Source organism: Hippocampus zosterae, chromosome 11, assembly GCF_025434085.1.
Source record: "Hippocampus zosterae strain Florida chromosome 11, ASM2543408v3, whole genome shotgun sequence".
NCBI lineage: Eukaryota > Metazoa > Chordata > Actinopteri > Syngnathiformes > Syngnathidae > Hippocampus > Hippocampus zosterae.
Window position 1 is genome coordinate 2291935 of NC_067461.1, and position 21204 is coordinate 2313138.

Below are 21204 nucleotides of genomic sequence, written 5' to 3' on the forward strand. Positions count from 1 at the left end.
GGGGACGGTAGCTCCCTTTTTTTTTTTTTTTTTGAAAGGGGGAAAAAAGACAAGCGTGTAGGCAAGGAGTCCCAAGTTGCCCGTCGTCGTCACACGTTCCTCTGCGCGTCCAAAAGACAATCGCCGGTCGTCAGGTGACGGGCAGCGGGTGGGCGCGGGTGGGGCCCGGCGGCCGAGCGCGCACCATCTTGAGCGCCTCGTGCACGCCGGCCGCCGACAGCTTGCGGTTGATGTTGCGGAAGCGGCAGCGCAGCAGGTTAGCATAGGTGGCGCGCAGGTCGCGGTTGAAGAAGGCGTAGATGAAGGGGTTGATGAGCGAGTTGGCGTAGCCCAGCCACAGCAGCGTGCGCTCCAGCCACAGCGGCACGCAGCCGCACGCCGCCGACGCCCCCCCGCAGGCGAAAGGCCGCGCCGTGGATAGCAGGAAGAAAGGCAGCCAGCACACGCTGAAGGCGCCCACCACCAGGCCCAGCGTGGCCGCCGCCTTTTGCTCACGCCTGAAGATGGAACCCTGGTTCTTCCTCGGGCGCCGCGGCGGCTGCTGCTGAGGATCATCATTATCGTGGTGATGATGGTGATCGTGATGCTGGAGGTTCGTCTTGGAGAAACCGGGAATGAACAACAAGGTGCTCGTTTATATTTCATTTGTGTTCTGTGACAGGAAATTTGACACGGCGCAGAGATGACTCCCAAAACGACCGAGCCTCCAAAATGGAGCCAAATCCACTGGGTTTGTCGACACCTTGCCTCTGGTCGGACCGCTTTGCAAGTTGTTGTTTTTTTTTTTTTCCTTAACTGTATGATGCCCAATCTGGATTTCTGATTCAAATGCGATCGTTTCATGTCCCCATTACAAAAGCAGACGCGACTTTTAATGCGAACAAAGTGACCGAGGCCAGTCGGGAAGGACTCCTTTTGGAGCCACCGCCCGTTTTCTGCCGTTTGTCGCTTTTTAATGAGTGAGTCTCCAACCACCGACTTGGACGGTATATGAATGGGCTAACGAAGCCGCTTACTTGCCATCAGGAGACGCAAAGCCATCGGGGGTTGGGGGCGGCCATCTTACGTTGCCACTCATTCATCAAGCCAATCGGAATGGACCAGTGGTGTGTCCAGAGCCTTTGGGAATTTTAGCTGAGCCGGCGGGCCATTCCTCACCTCCTCATCGGCCTCATCCTCCTCGGTGTCCTTGACGCTGGCCGAGTCGGCGGACCCGTGGTCGCCTCGAAGGGGGAAGGCGGCGACGGCGTGCTTGGCGGCGCTGATCTTGGCGGCGCGGTAGATGCGCGAGTAGGTGAAGAGCATGACGGACACGGGGATGTAGAAGGCCACGGCGGTGGAGTAGACGGTGTAGCCCCGGTCCTGGCTGATGAGGCAGACGCGGCCGTCGTTGACGTTCTTGGCCCAGCCGAAGAGCGGCGGCAGCGTGATGGACGCCGACAGCAGCCACACCCACGCGATCATCTTGGCCATGCAGCGGCCGTCCTGCCGCATCGGATACGTCAGCGGCTTGGTGATGCCCAGGTACCTGAATGCCGCAAAAATAGCCCAGCGTCAGCCACCGCTTCCGTCACGAGGCCGACGAAAGTTCCCATCGTGCGCACACACACACACACACACACTCACGCCTTGTTTGTCAATTTCACAATCTTTGATGTCCTCCAAGAACATTTGGCTGCCAAACAGCCCGAAAGCCGTTTTCAAGCGACTTCGTTTTAACAGTCATCCGATTGTTGTGAAGTGGGTTGCTCGCCAATATTCCAAATGTAAATAAGCGTGGCTCTGATCCCTTCGAATAGAAGATGGCAACAAGCTTGTCTTGCTCGTCCTGCGTTTTGGACGGCGGCAAACTCGTGGCAAGCGTTGACGCGGCGCTTACTTGTTGTTGTTGTTTACGATGATGCTAGTGCAGCGTGTTATTCATTCATTCATCTTCCGAGCCGCTTGATCCTCACTAGGGTCGCGGGGGGTGCTGGAGCCTATCCCAGCTGTCTCCGGGCAGTAGGCGGGGGACACCCTGAATCGGTTGCCAGCCAATCGCAGGGCACACAGAGACGAACAACCATTCGCACTCACACCCACACCTAGGGACAATTTAGAGTGTTCAATCAGCCTGCCATGCATATTTTTGGAATGTGGGAGGAAACCGGAGCACCCGGAGAAAACCCACGCAGGCCCGGGGAGAACATGCAAACTCCACACAGGGAGGCCGGAGCTGGAATCGAACCCGGTACCTTTGCACTGTGAAGCCGACGTGCTAACCACTGGACTACCGGGCCGCCCTGCAGCGTGTTATACCGGAGACAAATTCCTTGTGTGTTGTACATACTTGGCCAATAAAGATGATTCTGATTCTGATTCTTACCTGTCGATGCTGATGGCGCACAGGGTGAGGATGGAGGCGGTGCAGCACATGACGTCCATGGCGACGAAGACGTTGCAGAACCAGCGTCCGAAGCGCCAGCGCCCGCCGGTCAAGTCGGTGACGCTGACGAAGGGCATGACGGCCACGGCCACGCTCAGGTCGGCGGCGGCCAGAGACACGATCAGGTAGTTGGCGGGCTGCCGCAACTTCTTGACGGCGCACACGGACACCACCACCAGCAGGTTACCCCCAATGGTGCCCAGCGTCATCAGCGTCAGTACCGAGCCGAGCAGCAGCTTGCCGGCGCGCCCGTGGCTCGCCGTCGTCAGCGGCGCGCAGCCGCTGCCGTTGCTCGGCTCGCCCGCCGCCAGAGGCTCGCCCGGGTCAGCGGCAGCGGCGGGGTTGAGGCGCTCGTCCATCATCGCGCTGCTCCAGTTGCTCGCTGCCATCGCGAGCCTCCTCATTTAGGCGCGCGGAGGAAGAATGCGCGCGGGAACGGCGGGACGCGCCGGTGGCACCCGCGCGCACGCGTGCGCGCACCTCGTCCTCTGCTGCTGCGTAACGAACGACAAATACTCGCTTACCAAGCAGAGTTTCAGGCAAAATCATCAAGAAGGAAAAGTCCTTCACAATTTTTAAAAATGCTTGCGTTGTTCTTCTACACTTTTGTCTTATCATGAAAGGACTTCTCCGCTTTTCTTGATGTAACACACACACACAATCGCCTACATAGACGATTTGCGTTCTCGTCATCGCTTGACCTTCCGGTTATTTTAGTAACGATTGTGGGTTTTTCGTTTCACAATTTTATTTGTGCACTAAAAAAAACAGTCCTTTTCATTTAGTTACTGTGAACATCTACATTGGATGCACGCGATTCCTGAAAAATCAAGTCACTTTGTAATCGCGTACGACGATGTACGCGTTCACATTAAGTCAATTAAAATACCCCCCCCCCCCTCCACTTGAGGGAAGTTCTCGAGCTGTCAAACCGAAACGTGTCTAGCGGTGACACGGCGACACCAAGCGGCCTCTCAGCACATTGCAACACAAATCCGAGTTGCGGGTCTAATCTCTACGAGGTTTATCGCCAGCCATTGTCAACGTCAAATTCCAACGTTGGAATTTGGGGACATTGATTGACGTCGCCAACGAAGTATATCTTTGCAGTATACAGCTGCCGCGGTTGTGAAAGCGCTATATAAATCAGCATGTATTGTATTGTATTGTATTGTATAGTATACTTTACTGCGAAAGTATATCTTTGGACAGAAAATCACACTTCCGCTCAAATGACGCGTCATCCGGTTGGTCGGAATTTATCGTCGAGCGTTAGCAGTGTGAATTTCGCGGACATAGAGACTTTAATTAATGCTGTTCATCATGTTCGTCTTTGACGTGAAAGGTGTAACAACCATATAAATTACAAAAAGAATTCGAAAACGTCGACGAGGCGGCCAACCAGTGGACAAAGCACTTCCTGGTTTCAGCCCTATGACGTCTACGTGAACGTGACTCATCCTCGGTTGCTGCTGCCTGCTGGGGGATGCTGACAGCCGCGCTGCGCACCGCGCGCGACCACCGAGCGACCCCCGTGTGACCCCCACCGCCCCCCCGCGTGACACCAACGCCACCATGGAGGACATCCTACAGAGGCTCCACAAAGACGCAGCCGGACACAAGTACAAAAGCCTCCGCGACGCCTGCGTGCTCGCCTCCGGTGAGTGACGACCGCCCCCAACTAGCCTCTAGCTTTGTGTGTGTGTGTGTGGGGGGGGGGGGGGGGGGGGGTGGGTTGACGCGCATCCACCTGCTGCTGTTTGCTGATGGCAATGTCGCGGATTACTGGGAGACCTGCTATGTACATACAGACGATATCGAAAATCTGACATTTAAATGTGCCCCCCCCACCCCAAATTGTTTTTTAAATGAATTTATATTATTTCACTGTTTGTTTAGTGATGGCTTGGGTGCTTCCTCCGGCTCTCCATTAGCTAGATACCTAAAATGGGTATTAGTTGCAAGGCGTATTAATACCACACCAGGAAAAACAAAACAGTTCAATATTACAATGTAGATCCGTAGGATCGCCCCCTCCGCCATGACGGACGGCAAAAGAACTATTTGGGCCTATTAAAATTGTATAAAGCGTATAGTTCTGTATTTATTCACAAAAGAGATCATCATCTAAAATGGTCATATTTTTGTCGGATGTACCAATAGACAAATGGTGTAAACCAAACTGGGCTGGTTTATTTTGAAAAAAAAAAAAAAAACAATGACTCGATTGTCCAAATAGTTGTTGAGTTTGTAATTGATCAGTTGCCAACAAATAGATGTATTGTTGCACCTGTAAATACAGTACAAAGACATAGAATTTTCTTTCTTTGTCCCACCCCCCCACAGAAAGTCTCCAGTGCCACAATGCATCAGCCAAGCTATCGCTTGCAGAGCTGCGGTAAGAACACTTGAACTCATTTGATGTCATCAAACAGGAATTATTGATTGCGGGTCCCCGGTGACAAAACCGACAGACAAAATCCGCTTCACTTGCTGTCACGTGATCTTCCGTGACATCACACCATGTGGTGAATTCACAACACCGGATTGTAGATTCACCTTCCATGCTATCACATATCACGTGATGTCACATAATTCCTGACACGTGACTGTCAGATGTTGTCATGTTCATTCTGTGATGGATGAGGTGCTCATGTTGTTGTCGGGTTTGGCCTGCAGGGCGCGCTGTCTTCTGCCGCTCCAGATTGCGCTCGAGTCCAAGAACGTCAAACTGGGCCAGACGGCGCTGAGCGGCATGCAGGTGCTTCCTGTTTAGGCGTCACGTGTCCATCCCCCCCGCCTTGAAAGCGTCGCGATTGACGGTTGCATCTTTCCATCAGAACCTCCTGTGCGAGGACCGCTTTGTGAGCGGGAAGGCCGAGGAGGCGGAGCCCGTGGAAAGTCAGCTGGTGAGTCAGATGTTGGCGGCGCTGCGAGTGACGCCAGCGCTGCACGAGGACCTGCAAGTGGAGGTCATGAAGGTGGGAATGTTCCCTCGCCCCAACGCTGCCGCCCACCGCCGTTCCTCCATCTTATAATTTTCTTGCTGCGCCCCCTGCAGGTTCTCCTGTGCGTCACCTACTCGCCAAACTTTGACATCAATGGAGACTCCATCCTACGCATCGCTCAGGTAACCAACCACACACTTCATGTGCTGTGCTAACAGGTGAGCTGTGCGTGTGCGTGCGTGCGTGTGCGTGTGTGTGTGTGTGGGTGAGTGTGTGTGGCTGAGGATGTGGCTTTGATGTGATTCTGTGTGTGTGTGTTTTTTTTTCCTCTGTAGCTTGACAATGGAGCGCCCTGCTCAACTTAATGTGTTCACCATGGTAGCTTGTGACGCCATGGAAACTCTAAACACATTGTGTGTGTGTGCGTGTGTGTGTGTGAACTGTGAATGGTTGTGCACGTAGGTGTGCATGGATACATACGCATCCAACTGTCATCAGCGCAGCATCAACACGGCAGTCCGAGCCACCCTCAGTCAGATTCTTGGAGATTTGACACTGCAGCTGCGACACAGACAAGAGGTCATGTCGTTTCACACACACACACACACACACACACACACACACACACACACACACACACACTTTAGAATGAAAAACTTGTGAGGACTGGCCTAAATGTCCTCACTACGTTGGTCTTATAATCACAGTGGTCCTCACAAGAATAGTCATACAAGCACACACACACGCATATCGTGTCACAGAGTTTGAAGGCAATAATAATAATTGTCGCTCCATCTTTTACAAAAGTATTGATGCCCCCCCCCCTAAAAAAAAAAAACACTGTGAAGGGGCCCACTGTGGTGCGTTTAGGGTTGTTGGGAAAGCAGCTCCAATTAAAAAATGTGATGCATCGTCTACAGGGAGCAGATGGAGAAGAGCTGAGTGCCCCGCCTCTGCAGAAACGGGGTACGTACCACCCTGTCCCCCAAACCACATTCTCAATACACCAATCATTCTAAAGAATAACTTGTGTGGCCCGGACATGTTTTTGTGTGTGTGTGTGTGTGTGTGTGTGTGTGTGTCTATGCGCGCGTTTGTGCATGCATGCAGACGTGTCGCCCACCAGCCAGGCACTGTGCGACGACGTCGTGATGGTCTTGACGCTCTTCTGTGACAAGTTGGAGTCGGTGGACTGGTAAGTGAGGAGCGGCGCAATGTCTTCAGCGTGGCGGCTTTGGAGCCACGATGCTTTCAGGGACTGCGATTGCGTGCGACTGATGTTGTGCGTTGACCGTCAGTGACAAGCAGCTGCTGCAGCTTCTTTACCTGGAAAGCATCTTGTCCATGCTCAGCTCCTGTCCTCCCACAATGCACCTGTCCAGACGCTTCACCGACCTCGTCTGGTAGACACGCGCTCACGAGCATACGCAAACGCATGCTTACTCACACACTTCCGTGATGTCAGAGGCTCATGGAAGTATCATCGTGACGGAGACTCCGCCCCCTCGCCACCCCCCAACAGGAAGCAGCTGTGTCCGTCCCTGGTGTCCATCATGGGAAACCCGGTCAACGACAAAACCATCACTTCCTACCACGGCCACACGGGGGCGCCAGATGCGGAGCGACTCCATTCGGGTAAGTTCCCGCCGTGAGCGATCGGGGGTCCCGTTTGTCGGTCTGACGATATCGGCGCCTTTTACAGGCGCCAGCCAGGAAACGGAGTCCGCCGCGGCACTGGTGTCCGACCAGGGTCGAGGCTCGGGCTGCTCGTCCGGCGCCCCCGCCAGGATCGCGCCGGTGGTGCGGAGCGTGTGCTACGTGGCGGCCGAGCTGGTTCGCCTGGTGAGCTGCGTGGAGTCCATGAAACCCGTGCTGCAGTCGCTCTACCACCGGATCCTGCTCTACCCGCCGCCGCAGCACCGCACGGAGGCCATACGCATCATGAAGGAGGTGGGGCACGTCGCGTGACGGGACGTCAAATTTCTTGGAAGGTCAGCATGTGAAATCATGCGTGGCGTGCCGGCTTTCAGATTGTGGGAAGTCCTCAGCGGCTCTTCGACCTGGCCGGGCCGGGCCTGGCCGAGCCCGAGAGCAGGAAGCGATCCTTCTCCAAAAGGAAGTCGCACCTGGACCTGCTGCGACTGTCAGTAGGATTTAGAATTCATCATTTCAATTTTCATTTCAATTTTAAACATTCCCTGCTTTTAGCGCCGATTGAAACTTTTTCACGGCGGTAACCGGCCCGTGCCCTAGCGGCCGCGTCACATGACCGACATGACATTCCACAATGACATCACGTGATCGAGCTCCGCCTTTATCTTCTCAAAGTCCGCCGATTGGTTGCCTGGTTTCAGCGTGATGGACGGCATGACGGAGGCGTGCGCGAAGGGCGGCATGGAAGCGTGTTACTGGAGCGTGTCGTGTGCCTGCGCTCTGCTGCGAGCGCTGGAGGAGCTGTCGCAGGGACGCGGCCTCACGCCGGAGCAGGTGCGGCGCGGGATGAGATGGATGATGGACGAATATCTCCGTGAGGCTCGCCACGTCACGCCGCCGATGTCGCCCCCGCGTTCAGGTCCGTCTGGTGGTCGGCCGCATGGACGAGCTGAAGGACGGCACGGAGTCGTCTCGCGCGTCCATGGAAGTGAACGAGGCCGACTTCCTGTGGCAGAGACACATCCTCTCCTCCGAGGGGGAGCCTTCGGATGCCGCGGCGGAGCGCAGCCCCGACGTTAGCGTGAGCATTAGCATCACCACCGACACGGGCTGCACCGCGTCGGACTCGCGGCCCCGCGCGGCCCCTGATCAGGAGGAGGCGGAGCAAGACGAGGAGGAGGCGCGCCTGCGGCAGGAGGCGGGCGTGGTCCCGCCCGATGTGGTCCAAAGAAGCCACGCCCTCGTATATCCTGACATCACCAACTTCCTGTCGGTGGAGTCCAGAATCAGAACGCACCAGGCGCCCGCCTCGCGCTATAGCGAGAGCAACTTCAGGTGAAGCTCTCGACATCCGCGTGCGTGTGAAGCGTCTTTGAGGTTCAAATGAAAACCTGTTCTCGGATCTTCAGCGTGGAGGAGCAGGACTTGTCTCGAACAGAGTTGGACTCGTGCGACCACTACTCCATGGCGGCCGAGAAGGACTCGTGCCGTTCCGACGTGTCGGACGTGGGTTCCGACAACGTGTCGCCGGGCGACGAGGACGACGAGCCCAGTCCGTCGGACGCGCCGGCCGGCCGCTCGCTGCGCACGGCGGCCGCGCTCTCGCTCAAGCTGCTGCGCCACCGGGAAGCCGACCAGCGCGGCGCCCGCCTCTTTGTGCGCTCGCTGGCCTCACTGCTGCCGGGACTCCTCGCCCCGGACGCCGACGCCGCCCAAGTCGACCGACTCCTGCAGGACTTTGCGCGCACCTTCTGCGCCGGACTGTGCGCCGACGTGGCTTGTGCGTCCGCTTCCCGTTTTCCGCTTGATGTACCACGCGCGCGCGGTCAAGATTGGCACTGAACCAAGCGTGCGCTTGATAGGCAGGATCCCCTCAGCGGCCGTGGAGGCGGGGCTGACGCTGAGCTGTCAGTCACTGATGAACGCCGACGGCATCTACCTGTTGTCCTTCTACGCGCTGCTGCTCAACCTCAAACTGTGCAAGTGCAACTTCTACCAGCGGAGGGCGCTGCCTCCTGCTCTGGGCCTGGTGAGGGTCGCCGCGCACTTCCTCCACTTCCTTTTTGCGACTACCGCTTGATTTTTCATTCATTCATTCACCTTCCGAGCCGCTTGATCCTCACTAGGGTCGCGGGGGGTGCTGGAGCCCATCCCAGCCGTCTCCGGGCAGTAGGCGGGGGACACCCTGAACCGGTTGCCAGCCAATCGCAGGGCACACAGAGACGAACAACCATTCGCACTCACACTCACACCTAGGGACAATTTAGAGTGTTCAACCAGCCCTGCCATGCATGTTTTTGGAATGTGGGAGGAAACCGGAGCACCCGGAGAAAACCCACGCAGGCCCGGGGAGAACATGCAAACTCCACACAGGGAGGCCGGAGCTGGAATCGAACCCGGTACCTCTGCACCGTGAAGCCGACGTGCTAACCACTGGACTACCGGGCCGCCCCGCTTGATTTTTATTTGTTATTTTTTTGCATGTCCCTTTCCTGTTTCCTTTCCGGGGGGGCAGAAGGAGTTTGCGCGTGCGATCCAGAGCAGCGGCGTGCTGGTGGTCTTGTCTCAGGTGTGGATCGAGGAGGTCTACCATCAGATTCTGGAACTCGACCTGCTGGCTCAGGCAGGCTATGGGTTGGCGCCCGACGGGAGAATGCCGCCATTCATCAACATGTTGAACGGTAGCGCACACGACATAAGTCAGCCGTCCCTACACACACACACACACACACACAAAATCTAATTTCCAACCCTCCCCTCAGATATGGACGGTCTGGGCAGCAGCGCGATTGGCGGTCAGCTGATGAGGAGATTCAACCAATCGCCTCCCTCCTGCGACAGAGCAGGCGGCGATGCCGTCATGGCGGGTGCGTACCCGGGACGGGTCAACTGATTGACGGGTCGCTGACATTGTCCGTGGTCACAGCGCGTCATCGTCGGTGTTCTCCTCAAGGCGCCGTGCTGTCGCGCTTCCTGCTGACGGGCGTGTGGAGCCAGCTGATGGAGGTCCTGTCCACGCCGCTGACGGGCCGCGCCGCCGGCAGCTCCAAGATGCCGCTGGTCTTCGCCAGAGAGAACGGCCAGCGCGAGCGAGACGCCATCTGTCTCAGTCTGGACGGACTGAGGCAGGCGGCCGCGCTCAGCTGCGCGCTGGGTGAGGGCCGCCGCGTTCTCGCCATTTGCGCTCGCGGGCGCAAATGGCGTCCGGGCGCACGCGCCGCATCAAAAGCCATCAATCACCAAGATGTTTTTGTGTGGGCTCAGGTGTGGCCGCCAACTGCGCCTCAGCCTTGGCCCAAATGGCCGCCGCCTCCTGCGTGCAGGAAGACCGCGATGAGAGGGAGGGGCCTGAAACGGGGGACGCCATTTCGCAAGGTGATCACCCAGCACCCATCACACAGCAGCAGCAACGGCGACTAAACGTGCGTGCGTGTGTAGTGAAACAGCGTCTGGAGCAGATGTCGCGGCCGGCGGGCGTTCGCCTGCACACGGCGCACGTGCTGTGCATGGACGCCATCTTGAATGTGGGCTTGGAGATGGGCAGCCACAACCACGAGTGCTGGACGCACGTCTTCAGGTGATGCCGAATGACCTCTGACCCCGGTCGTGTGACACCGTGTCACATGGGCCACACGTGTTTGGGTGTGTTTCTGTGTGTCAGGGTGACGGAGTACGTCAGTTCTCTGGAGCACACGCACTTCAGCGCCACGAAACATGGGCCGTCGCGGGCCAGCATTGCCCAGCGGTGCCGGCAGGGGGCGCTCACGGGTCGGTTCCCGGAGCCTGTCGGCCAGGCCCGAGCGGAAGGCGACGCCCCGCAGCCTGACCCGACGCCGCCTCTCACGCGCCCCTCCACCATCCGGGAGCTTGTGGTCCAAGGCGGCGGAGGAGGCGGGTGCGCTCTGGACCTCAAAGGGGGCAGCCTGCTGACCGGACCCAGCGCCGCCAAGGCCGTCTGCATGCTGTCCACGCAGGCCGACAGGTGAGGCGTTGCGCCCCCGCGTTTTCGCCCTCTCCCCCAAACCATTTTTCCCAATATCAAAACAAAGCAAAATGCAAAAAAAAAAAAAAAAACATCCTGATATGAGCGCGTTCACTTGCAATGGCGCTTCAATTCCGCCAGATGGCAGCACAAGAGCGCAGGATTTGCTTTGCGGAGCTCTGATTTGTGTTCTCCCGCCAACAGTGACAACCACCCCCCCCCCTCCCACACACACACACGCACGCGCGCTCACACACGGACAGAGATTTCTAATCATTCCGTGTGTGTGTGTGTGTGTGTTTGTTTTGGAAGTGATTGCAAAGCAAAAAAAAAACCGGCTCTGCTCGTTCGGAGCAGATGGAGCAAACACAAGGCCTAATGTGCGGCCCCCCTCATGGCGTGCGTCCCCGATGGGTCGTGTGTGCTGTCCTCTTGACACATAACAGCTGGACTGGATATGTGTCGCAGATGATTGAAGACATCCCAAACGACATTGTTCTTCTGCCTGTCCGCAACTATCATTTCGAATATCATCTAGCGGGTCGTTTTTCCTCGCACCCGCGACGTGACTCGTGGCATTTGTGTGCGGGGTTTGTCAGTAAACCTAACTACATCTTCTCTGTGAATTCCACATAATTCCGTCAATAAATGACATGCATGCAATTGAAGTTGAGTCCAAAGACACCGTCGAGAAAGAATCTGAAATTTCGGGGTTCAAACCAGGAACTCCTTCCGATATTAGGTGTAGCGTCTCGCTCCTTTGGGCTCACAGCGCCTCCTGCTTTTCCTCCTGCGCATGACAGGGCCGTGCGGGCGGGCCTCATCTCGTGTCTCCGCGTGTGCGCGTTTCAGGTTGTTTGAAGAAGCGGCGCACAAACTGAACCTGGCGTCCCTGGTGGGCTTCTTGCAGGAGCTGAGGAAAGCATCTCAGTGTCAACTCTTCCACTCCGTCACCGACACGGGGGACTACTCGCTCGCCATGCCCGGTATGCGTGCGCTCGCTTGCGTGCTCACACACTCTGACTCTTTGCACACATTTTGATTTAAAAATAAATAAATAAATAAATTTCGCGCCGCTTTATCTTCTTCTATGTGTATATATATATATTGCGCGTCGTCCCGCACGCGGTCTGTCCTTCCGTCTGTCCCTTTTCAAAACGTACCTACTTCACCGCGCCGCCACTGCGCTGCTCAGGCAGTGGCTCACTACGATCGCGCGGGCATCTTAGCGAAAAAATGTTGTCTACCCACAAGCATTGCAATGAAATTGTTAGTTATTTAGTAGAGCTAAACATCTCGGGCGGCCCGGTAGTCCAGTGGTTAGCACGTCGGCTTCACAGTGCAGAGGTACCGGGTTCGATTCCAGCTCCGGCCTCCCTGTGTGGAGTTTGCATGTTCTCCCCGGGCCTGCGTGGGTTTTCTCCGGGTGCTCCGGTTTCCTCCCACATTCCAAAAACATGCGTGGCAGGCTGATTGAACACTCTAAATTGTCCATAGGTGTGAGTGTGAGTGCGAATGGTTGTTTGTTTCTGTGTGCCCTGCGATTGGCTGGCAACCGATTCAGGGTGTCCCCCGCCTACTGCCCGGGGACGGCTGGGATGGGCTCCAGCACCCCCCGCGACCCTAGTGAGGATCAAGCGGTACGGAAGATGAATGAATGAATGAATAAACATCTCTTTATTTTCGCGATAAGCAATGAAGATGAACAAAAAGTTGAACCAAGCAACAACACTTTTGTGGGCCGAAGGCCCACCTTACCAGCCTTCCGCAGGAACTAGCTGATGAGCCGCCCGGAGGGCTGCGCACCAGCTAGTAGGAGATAAAGCGCCGCAAAAATATTTTGGTGAAAGTAAATTCTGGGGGAAAAACTAACTTTTTTGCCATCAGGAGAAAAAAAGACAAGCAAATCCCTCAAGCAGACAAAATGTCATCATGTCGTCGGTGTCATTTCATTTGCTTTCTCCACAAATTGATTGATACAAACGGATCATTGGATTTTTTTAATCCACGACGTGATTTTGTTGTTTTAAGTGTGGAGTTGTTTTTACAGGAGAAGCCAAGTCGACGCTGGAGCTTCCGAGCTCCCTGCACCTCTTCCGTCTGGGCGAGGCCATGCTGAGAATCGTCCGGAACGACAGCAGGCCGCTGCTGCACAAGATGAGGGCTTGGAGTGTGGTGGCGCCGCACCTGGTCGAGGTAAAAGGGAACCTCCGCCACATTGTTGCCGTGGTAACGTTGCTCAGGGACACATTAGCACGCAGAATATTTTCATCGACGTGTATGTGCACGCATGTCTGCGTGTGGGTGCGTTGCCCCCCCTCTTCAGGCGGCGTGTCACAAAGAGCGGCGCGTGTCCCAGAAGGCGGTTTCCTTCATCCACGACGTCCTGACCGAGGTTCTGAGCGGCTGGACGGAGCCTTCTCACTTCCACTTCAACGAGGCGCTCTTCAGACCATTTGAGCACATCATGCAGCTGGAGCTGTGCGACGACGACGTCCAGGATCAGGTGACCCCAAGCGCGGCCTGGTTAGCGGGCTAGTTAGAAAGCCTGTTAGCAGACCAGTTGCTTACCTAGCAGGTTGTTTGGCGTTCATACTGCCTGGTTAGCGGGCTAGTTGGAAAGCCTGTTTTGCCCTTATTGCTGCCTGGTTAGCGGGCTAGTTGGAAAGCCTGTTAGCAGACCAGTTGCTTACCTAGCAGGTTGTTTAGCGTTCATACTGCCAGGTTAGCGGGCTAGTTGGAAAGCCTGTTTTGCCCTTATTGCTGCCTGGTTAGCGGGCTAGTTGGAAAGCCTGTTAGCAGACCAGTTGCTTACCTAGCAGGTTGTTTAGCGTTCATACTGCCTGGTTAGCGGGCTAGTTGGAAAGCCTGTTAGCAGACCAGTTGATTACCTAGCATGCTGGTTAGCATTCTTGCTGCCTGGTTAGAAGGCTAATTGGAAAGCCTGTTAGCAAAGCAGTTGGTTACCGGGCAGGCTAGTTAGCGTTCTTACTGCCTGGCTAGCAGGCTAGTTAGCTTCCTAGGTGACTCAAATAAAGCACAGACATGCCAGAGAAGGTGAAGTATTTATTACCAGCTAAGGCACAATTTCAAAAAGTCCAAAAGAAGAAGAAAATATTCTTTACATTGAGTTTTCCCAGTTTGAATATTGACATTTTTTTAAGATTATGGCAGACCGTACTAGCGACAGGACCGGGCTACTAGCCATGTTAGCTGGCTCGTAACTTGATTGGGGGGCACTTTTTATCGGGAAGGCTACGCTACGCCGCATTTGTGGATGCGTCGCGATGATTGCTTTGGCGGCGTCCAGGTGGTGACGTCAATCGGCGAGCTGGTGGAGATGTGCTCTCCTCGCATCCTGTCCGGCTGGCGCCCGCTGTTCAGCGCTCTCAGGACCGCCCACGGCGCCAAGATGGAGGCCAAAGACTACCTGCTGGCAGAATATGAAGCGGGTACGTAGCCTTGCCCCCCACCCCCCATCCCTGTGAGGGTTGTGCCCGCAGGACGGCGTCCCCCACGGCGTGTCTCGTGTGGTCGGCAGGCAAGCGCCGCGCGCCCGTCTTTGACGTCTTTGAGGCCTTCATCAACACGGACAACATCCAGGTGTTCGCTAACGCCGCCACCGACTACATCATGTGCCTCATGAAGTTCGTCAAAGGTTTAGGTAGGCCGACGTACACGCCGACTCGCAAATGTTCTCGAGCGGGCGTACGATCCGCGCGTGCGTAGTTAATTTTGGGGGTTGGGGGTGGGGGGCAGGTGAGTGCGACGACAAGGAGATTGGCGAGTGTGCGCCTGCATCGTCTCGGAGCTCCCTGGACCTGTGCCTGCCGGCACTCGGTTACCTGCGCAGATGTTCCCAGGTGAGCGGCTTCCCGTTGGCCTGTCGGTCAGGTGACTCCCGCCCCCTGGCCCCCCACCTCACTCTTCCTTGGTGGCAGCTGCTGGCCACCATCTACAAGATGCCCTCCAAGCCCGTCTTCCTGGGGGCGCGGCTCGCCAGCCTGCCCGTCGTGTCGCACGAGCTGTCGGCTGGCGCTCAGGACGTGCTGGACGGCGTCCTGCGGGACTTTGACGACGGCACGGGTGAGCGTCGGCGAGGGCCCCCCCCTCCCCGTACGCCCCCTCCGTCCCGCCTAACACGCAGCCGCCATCCCTCAGGTCTGATCCAGGTGTGGATTCTTCTTCTGGAGCAGCTGACGGCCGCCGTGTCCAACTGTCCCCGCCAGCATCAGCCGCCCACCCTGGAGACGCTGTTCCTGCTGCTGCGAGAGGTCGCCGTCGTGCCAGGTGACCTTTGCTCAGGGCTTTTCCTCCCTAAAAAAGGAAAACGCTTTCACGCTGTCACGGCTGTAAACAAAGGTGACGTTTGACATCCCAAGTTTTGTTTCCGGCAGGTCCGGGCTTTGCCATCTCGGCCGTGGTGCAGCTGCTGCTACCCGTCATGTCGCTGTGGCTGCAGCGTAGCCGCGGCGACCACTCCTACTGGGACGTGGCCGCCGCCAACTTCAAACACGCCATCGGCCTCTGCTGCGAGCTGGTGGTGGAGCACGTGGCCACCTTCATAAACGCAGGTGACGCACGGCGACATGACACGTCGCTGCCTCCGCTACTGTTCCTGAAGATTGCAAATTCCAAACAAAAAGTTTTTGGAGACACTCACGCTCTCACGGGAGCCTTCGAAATTAACTCTTGTCGCGTCGCCTTGTCAGACGTCGGTTGCGAGTTTTGGATCAACGTGATGTTGAAGGAGCTCTTCGGGCTGTTGGTGTCGTGCGTGTCGCAAGCGGCGGAGACCATCTCCAGAGTGGGCTGCTCCTGCATCAGGTCTCAACACACACACTTTAGAATGAAAAACTTGTGAGGACTGGCCTAAATGTCCTCACTTGTCAAAAATGTCCTCACTACGTTGGTCTTATAATCACAGTGGTCCTCACAAGAACAGTCATACAAGCACGCACACACACACACACACACGGACGGACGGACGTGCCTGGACATTGACGGCGTGTCGGCCGTAGGTACGTGCTGGTGACGGTGGGTCCGCTTTTCACCGAGGAAATGTGGAGGTTGGCCTGCTGTGCCCTGCAGGATGCCTTCTCTGCTACCTTGCAGCCTGTCAAGGTACACACACACACACACAAAGTGAAGAGAAGCAAAGCATTGTGGGTGATGGAGTTTGATTTGAAGAGCACTTGACATTACCATTTTTCACCGCCTGCGTGTGCGGCCTGCCAACACGCGCGTCTATCCCCAAGGACGAGGTCAAAAGCATCGTGTGAACAACCCCACACCCCGCCCGCACACACACACACACACACACACACACACACATTCCTGTAAGACTGTATTTGTGAGGTCACACACACACACACAGATGTGGCTCTAAGCCGTAAAGCCGCTTACGTGTTTTACATCTGCCCCGACGCGCACGCCATTTCGGAATGAGGCCACGTTGACACAAGCGGGCGGCGTCTTGTTATCGCTTTGCGTCGACGAAACGCAGGGCGGCGCGCTGGCGCGTCTTTGCGACGTAACTCGATATGCGACGTGTGCTTGCAGAAGCTCGTGTCGTGTTTCCGGAGCGGCTCGGACAGTTTCTGCGGCGACGCCTGCGAAGTGAAGGTGGCCGCTCCTTCCTCGTCGCCCTCGGCGGAGGCCGAGTACTGGAGGATCCGAGCCATGGCGCAGCAGGTCACAAATTCTCCTGCCCTCAACAGCATCCTTTGGGTCACTCAGGCGCACAAACCTTTTAATATTTAATATTAATTTAATATTTAATATTTTTAAACTACAACAAACTACAATACGCTTGAATTTTTTTTTTAGATATTATTTTTAATTGCCCGAGGAGGTTACTGCGACCAGTTGCTTAGGTCTGCGAGATAAGACTGTTGTAAAAACAGGTCCAAAACAAAGTCCCAGGGATCCTGCCGTCGCGTCAACTGAAAAAATCGTAATAACCGAGACGTTAACACAGTGACAAGTGGAGGAGGAAGGCTTGAGATCATAAAAAATATGTCGTTTGGTGGGGGTGGGCGGGGCACAAGATTTATTTGGGAGGGCTCAGGCCCCCTTTTGCCCAAGCCTAGACCCGGCCCTGCCTCTGTCCTATTTTTCTCTCTCTCTTTCTTTCTCTCTCCGTCTTCTGTCTTTTAACGTGATGCTTATGGGGTATTTTTTTTTTTCCCGGTGCGGCAGTAGTATGCTTCCGTCGTCTCGGAAAGAACTTGAAAGCCGACGTCAGGCCCACCGGATTGCCGCTGATGCGACGCGTGTTCAAATCTCCACGGCAGGTGTTCATGTTGGACGGCCAATGTTCGCCCAAGACGCCCAGCAACAAGGACGGTTTTGAGCACGCCCAGTCCTGCGTTTTGATCATCGAGCCGCCGCCGGAGCGTCACGCCAACGGACACGCTCGCAATAGGTGACTTCATGCGCACGCGCACCTTGTCCACCGGGGGGCGGTGTCAGGGGACGTGTGCCCTCCAGCTCACGCATCGCCGCACATTTCAGCTCATCAATACGCCGCTGATATCATCTGCTCTATGCAGATGATAAAGAATATATGGCTGTGAGTAGCGTTGACTTTGTTGTAGCCGGGTTGGCTCGAGTTCCCCACCAACGCCCGGCACTCGTCGCTCAAGTTTACGCTCGCGAAGCTGCGTGTGCTTGGTTGCGTGTGGCGGCGCACTTTGGTCCCCCCACTCTGTATGAATGAAATCCGACATGATTGTCTAAATATTTGACTTTTCCTTCTGCTGCTTTTAGGAAAGTTGGGTAAGCTTTTTTAAAAATTTTATTTTATTTTTTTTCATTTTACGCCACCAAAGGCCCCGAACTAATCGTGCTGTCCTTTGACTGCCTGTTCCAGTGTGCCGTTCCGTAACGTGGTGGTGAGCCTGTTGTCACATCAGGTTCTTCTGCAGAACCTTTCGGACATCTTGCTGGAGGTACGGAGTGTACACGCAAAAGGGTTGGGCAGCGATAATCGATTGGAATCGGGATCCAAGTTGGAATCGTTGACATTTTCAAGTGGCTTTGCTGAACTGACGTCCCGAGTATCATTCAGAAACGGCGTCCAATCGAGGAACCGGGATCACCCAAATTCAAACGATGCCCAACCCTTTAACACGCAGCAGGCGCAACAACAACAACACACACTGATGAATTGATTGATCGATCGATCGCTCCCTCCGCCGATCCAAGGAGTTTATCATGCAGCCCGACGGGCATGAGAGGGTGACCCCGGTGACCTCTGAACCAGCCGCGCGTCCGGTGGCAGGCTTCCTGCGCTACGTGTCTATGACCAACCTGTCAATCATCCTCGACCTGCTGCTTGACTCCTACAGGTGGGCGGGGCTTCACGCCATGTGACGTGACGGCTCTTTTCGCGAGCCGTTTATTTACGTACGTGTTATTTTCTTCTTCGGTGTTACTTCTGCGCATAGGACGGCGCGCGACTTTGACACCCGTCCGGGTCTGAAGTACCTGCTGATGAAGGTGTCGGGCGTGTGCGGCGCGGCCAATCTGTACCGCCAGGCGGCCATGAGCTTCAAACTTTACGTGCAGGCGCTGCTCGCCGCCGTCCTGAGTCAGGCCGAGGGCATGACGGCCCAGCAGGTACCGCCCCTTTTTTTTTTTAATTAGGCCACGCCTCCTCTTCCCGTTAAACACGTTGTGCCTTTTGCGGCAGGTCAAGAAGATCCTCTACGAGGATGACGACGGAAGCTCGGATTCCTCCCGACCCGGGTCGGCGTCCTCGGAGGACGAAGACATCTTTGAAGAGACGGCGCAGGTGCTACACACACACACACACACACACACACACACACATTAAAAAAAATTGCTTCAAACCAAGTACGGCGTTTGCAAACCCACACGCAGGTGAGCCCCCCACGCGGGCGCGACCACCGGCATCAGTGGCGAGCCGCCATGTCGTCCCTGAGCGTGGCCCCGGCAGCGCTGGGCAGTAGCGGCGTGGCGGAGTGGGCGTGGCTGGTGAAGCGTCTTCACAAGCTGATTGCCGACGTGTGCGCCAGTTACATCCAGATGCATCGAGACCTGGAGGAGGACGCGGCCAGCGCCGCCCCGACCCCGCCCCCGCCGCCGCCGCCGTCCTCGCAGGCGGGCGAGCGCCACACCTTCTTCCTGCCGCTCTTCCCGTCCGAATCGTCCACGCCCACGTCGGCGGGGGGGGACACGCCCTCGGAGGAAGGCGCGGTCACGTGTCACACGGGCCGCCTCGGCACCAGTGCGGCGCCCTCACCGGCGGACACGCCCGCACGCAGTCTGGCATTCAGGTGAGACTTGATCGTGTCGCGTGGCTTTTCCCGCCTCAAACCGAGACGTGAGAATTGTCATGCCCCGCCTCCCTTGCGTTTTCTGCAAATGGATTTTCTTGGTCGTTCAGCTGCACGGGAAGCGTTCCCGCCAGCTTCCCCGGCGGCGGGAAGGACTGGTGGGAGAGCACCGGGACCAAGCTGGTCTCCATGGCGACCGACAAAAGCCTGGCCAAGCTGCTGAACCAGTACAAACACAGGAAACAGCAGCAGCAGCATGACAGATGGCAAGGGGGGCGTGGCCACGCGTGGAACCAGCAGACGCAGGCCACGCCCCTCAGACACTCGCACAGCGCCGGCGCCGAAGTCCTCAGGTCCAGATCGGGCTCGGCCGTCAGCTCTCACGGGCACGTCGCCGCGAGTGACGCGCATGCGCAGATACAGGTTAGCGGCGCCGCGCGGGGGGCGGGCAGCATGTCACGTGGCCGCCGTCATGCGAGATCCCGACTTCTCAGACGCTACGTGACATGTTGTGATTTCACATCTTGTTTCTTGTCCAACGTGTGAAATCTTGTGACGTCTTAACGTAATAAATGCGTTCCCGATGCCGTGTGTATGTCTGTCCGTCCGTCAGGCGTGGAGCAACATGGTGGCGACGGCGCTGCATCAGGTCCTGCAGCTTTCGGACGCGGCCTTCGTGGCGCTTCAGCCGGCGCTCTACCCAAGCGTGTGCCAGCTGGCGTTGCACATCACCGACGGCGCCGTCCGCCAGGCCCTCTGCGATTGGCTGGGACGCGTGGGAAGACTCTATGACATCGTGGCGTGAACTCGTCTAGCCCGACGCCGCGCCGGCTTTCGCGCCATGCGGCTAACGTCCTGCTAGCTTCCCGCCAACGCGACAGCCCGCAGTGTGAAGCCTGCCCGCCAGGCCCCAAAATCAGCCAAAGATGTTGATGAGGACGATGAAGACTACAATCTGCGCAGTGTGTTTGTTGCTAATTGATCAATATCGATCCGTATCCACCTATTTATTTTATTTCTTCTTGATGGATTTGCGTCAAGTTCTTTTATTTGTGCTATTAAAGGTCTTGTGATGAAGCACCCAGCAGCAACCGCAGCTCGCCCCCCCCCCTCCCCCCTCGCTCCGTTGAATGTCGATGTTATTGGAACGGAGCGAGAGAGCTGAGCGGCGATGACCTTCGCTAATCAACTCCACTCAACTCGCCCTCAATATTCATCTCCATGCGCCCGTCCGCCGTGTTTGCGTGGCACGAAGTAGGCCACGCAAAGCGCGCGTGTGCGCGTACAGTCGCCGCCGCCGCCGGCAATCCTCCCTTGACTTTGTGGGATTGGAGATTTCCACACGAGTGGATCATCTCAAAAGTTTCTCATCTTGGACGTTAAGCAGCTTTGAGGCGGCTCGCCGCTTCCCATTCTTTTGCTTGTTTTCCTTTTATTTCGCTCGTCGGGATTAAACGAAAGGCGCAAAGGGAGGGGGAAAAAAACCTCATTCGTCTTTTTTTTTTGTTTTACGATGCGAAACGCGGAAAAAAACTAAAAAGTAAATTTTCCAAAGCAATCACACAGCACCAGGTGGATGACGTCATCATGACGACCAACACAATTAGAGTCTTAAATCGTGGGCGTGGCTCCAATGCGCCCACACACACACATTCATTTCATCCAAAAGTCACGCAAACTAGAATAAATGAAGTGACTCGTATCTCGAGGCACCACCGGAGTCAAAGCTGCACGTCGACGGCAAGGCACAGACTCACACCCCCCCCCCCCCCATCCGGACTAGGGTTGGCACGCGCACGCGCGCGCGCGCACAGGAGTGTTCATACATATGCTGGCCGCCGGCGGGGCGCAGCTCACACGCACGCGTTGAAGCGTCGACGGCTCCACGACCAC

General features: G+C 56.3%; 2 protein-coding genes across 3 annotated transcripts; one reads left to right on the forward strand and one right to left on the reverse strand.

Moving 5' to 3' along the window:
* On the reverse strand, window positions 1-3100 carry LOC127609918 (5-hydroxytryptamine receptor 7-like). The gene is made up of 3 exons (XM_052079487.1): window positions 2366-3100; window positions 1159-1528; window positions 1-598 (listed from the first exon to the last, which is right to left on the reverse strand). The coding sequence occupies exons 1-3, from the start codon at window positions 2827-2829 to the stop codon at window positions 131-133; spliced, it is 1302 nt and encodes a 433-aa protein (XP_051935447.1). The 5' UTR covers window positions 2830-3100; the 3' UTR covers window positions 1-130.
* A 504-nt stretch (window positions 3101-3604) lies between these two features.
* Window positions 3605-20398, forward strand: arfgef3 (ARFGEF family member 3). Of its 2 annotated transcripts, XM_052079669.1 has the most exons (42): window positions 3605-4085; window positions 4772-4823; window positions 5105-5186; window positions 5266-5406; window positions 5487-5555; window positions 5836-5952; window positions 6294-6339; window positions 6484-6568; window positions 6672-6776; window positions 6896-7008; window positions 7076-7323; window positions 7404-7516; window positions 7728-7860; window positions 7946-8361; window positions 8436-8806; window positions 8889-9055; window positions 9542-9707; window positions 9789-9893; window positions 9980-10180; window positions 10291-10401; window positions 10465-10603; window positions 10688-11008; window positions 11861-11994; window positions 13059-13204; window positions 13335-13514; window positions 14319-14460; window positions 14550-14672; window positions 14768-14871; window positions 14950-15094; window positions 15170-15298; window positions 15406-15582; window positions 15721-15835; window positions 16030-16132; window positions 16571-16702; window positions 17305-17435; window positions 17883-17961; window positions 18218-18360; window positions 18460-18631; window positions 18705-18806; window positions 18896-19311; window positions 19422-19734; window positions 19925-20398. In XM_052079669.1, the coding sequence occupies exons 1-42, from the start codon at window positions 4001-4003 to the stop codon at window positions 20114-20116; spliced, it is 6564 nt and encodes a 2187-aa protein (XP_051935629.1). In that variant the 5' UTR covers window positions 3605-4000; the 3' UTR covers window positions 20117-20398. The 2 variants fall into 2 exon arrangements, with proteins under 2 accessions (XP_051935629.1, XP_051935628.1); XM_052079668.1 differs by having other exon boundaries at window positions 10291-10603.
* Window positions 20399-21204: the final 806 nt, after the last annotated feature.

Bases quoted from the DNA above. Each gene is read 5' to 3' on its own strand.
- LOC127609918 (XM_052079487.1), bottom strand. From the start codon at position 2,829: ATGAGGAGGCTCGCGATGGCAGCGAGCAACTGGAGCAGCGCGATGATG. The intron at 1,529-2,365 runs GTAAGAATCAGA...TGCGGCATTCAG, and splicing joins TGCGCCATCAGCATCGACAG to GTACCTGGGCATCACCAAGC. The intron at 599-1,158 runs GTGAGGAATGGC...GGTTTCTCCAAG, and splicing joins AGGATGAGGCCGATGAGGAG to ACGAACCTCCAGCATCACGA.
- arfgef3 (XM_052079668.1), top strand. From the start codon at position 4,001: ATGGAGGACATCCTACAGAGGCTCCACAAAGACGCAGCCGGACACAAG. The intron at 7,517-7,727 runs GTCAGTAGGATT...GCCTGGTTTCAG, and splicing joins CACCTGGACCTGCTGCGACT to CGTGATGGACGGCATGACGG. The intron at 15,583-15,720 runs GTGACGCACGGC...TCGCCTTGTCAG, and splicing joins GGCCACCTTCATAAACGCAG to ACGTCGGTTGCGAGTTTTGG.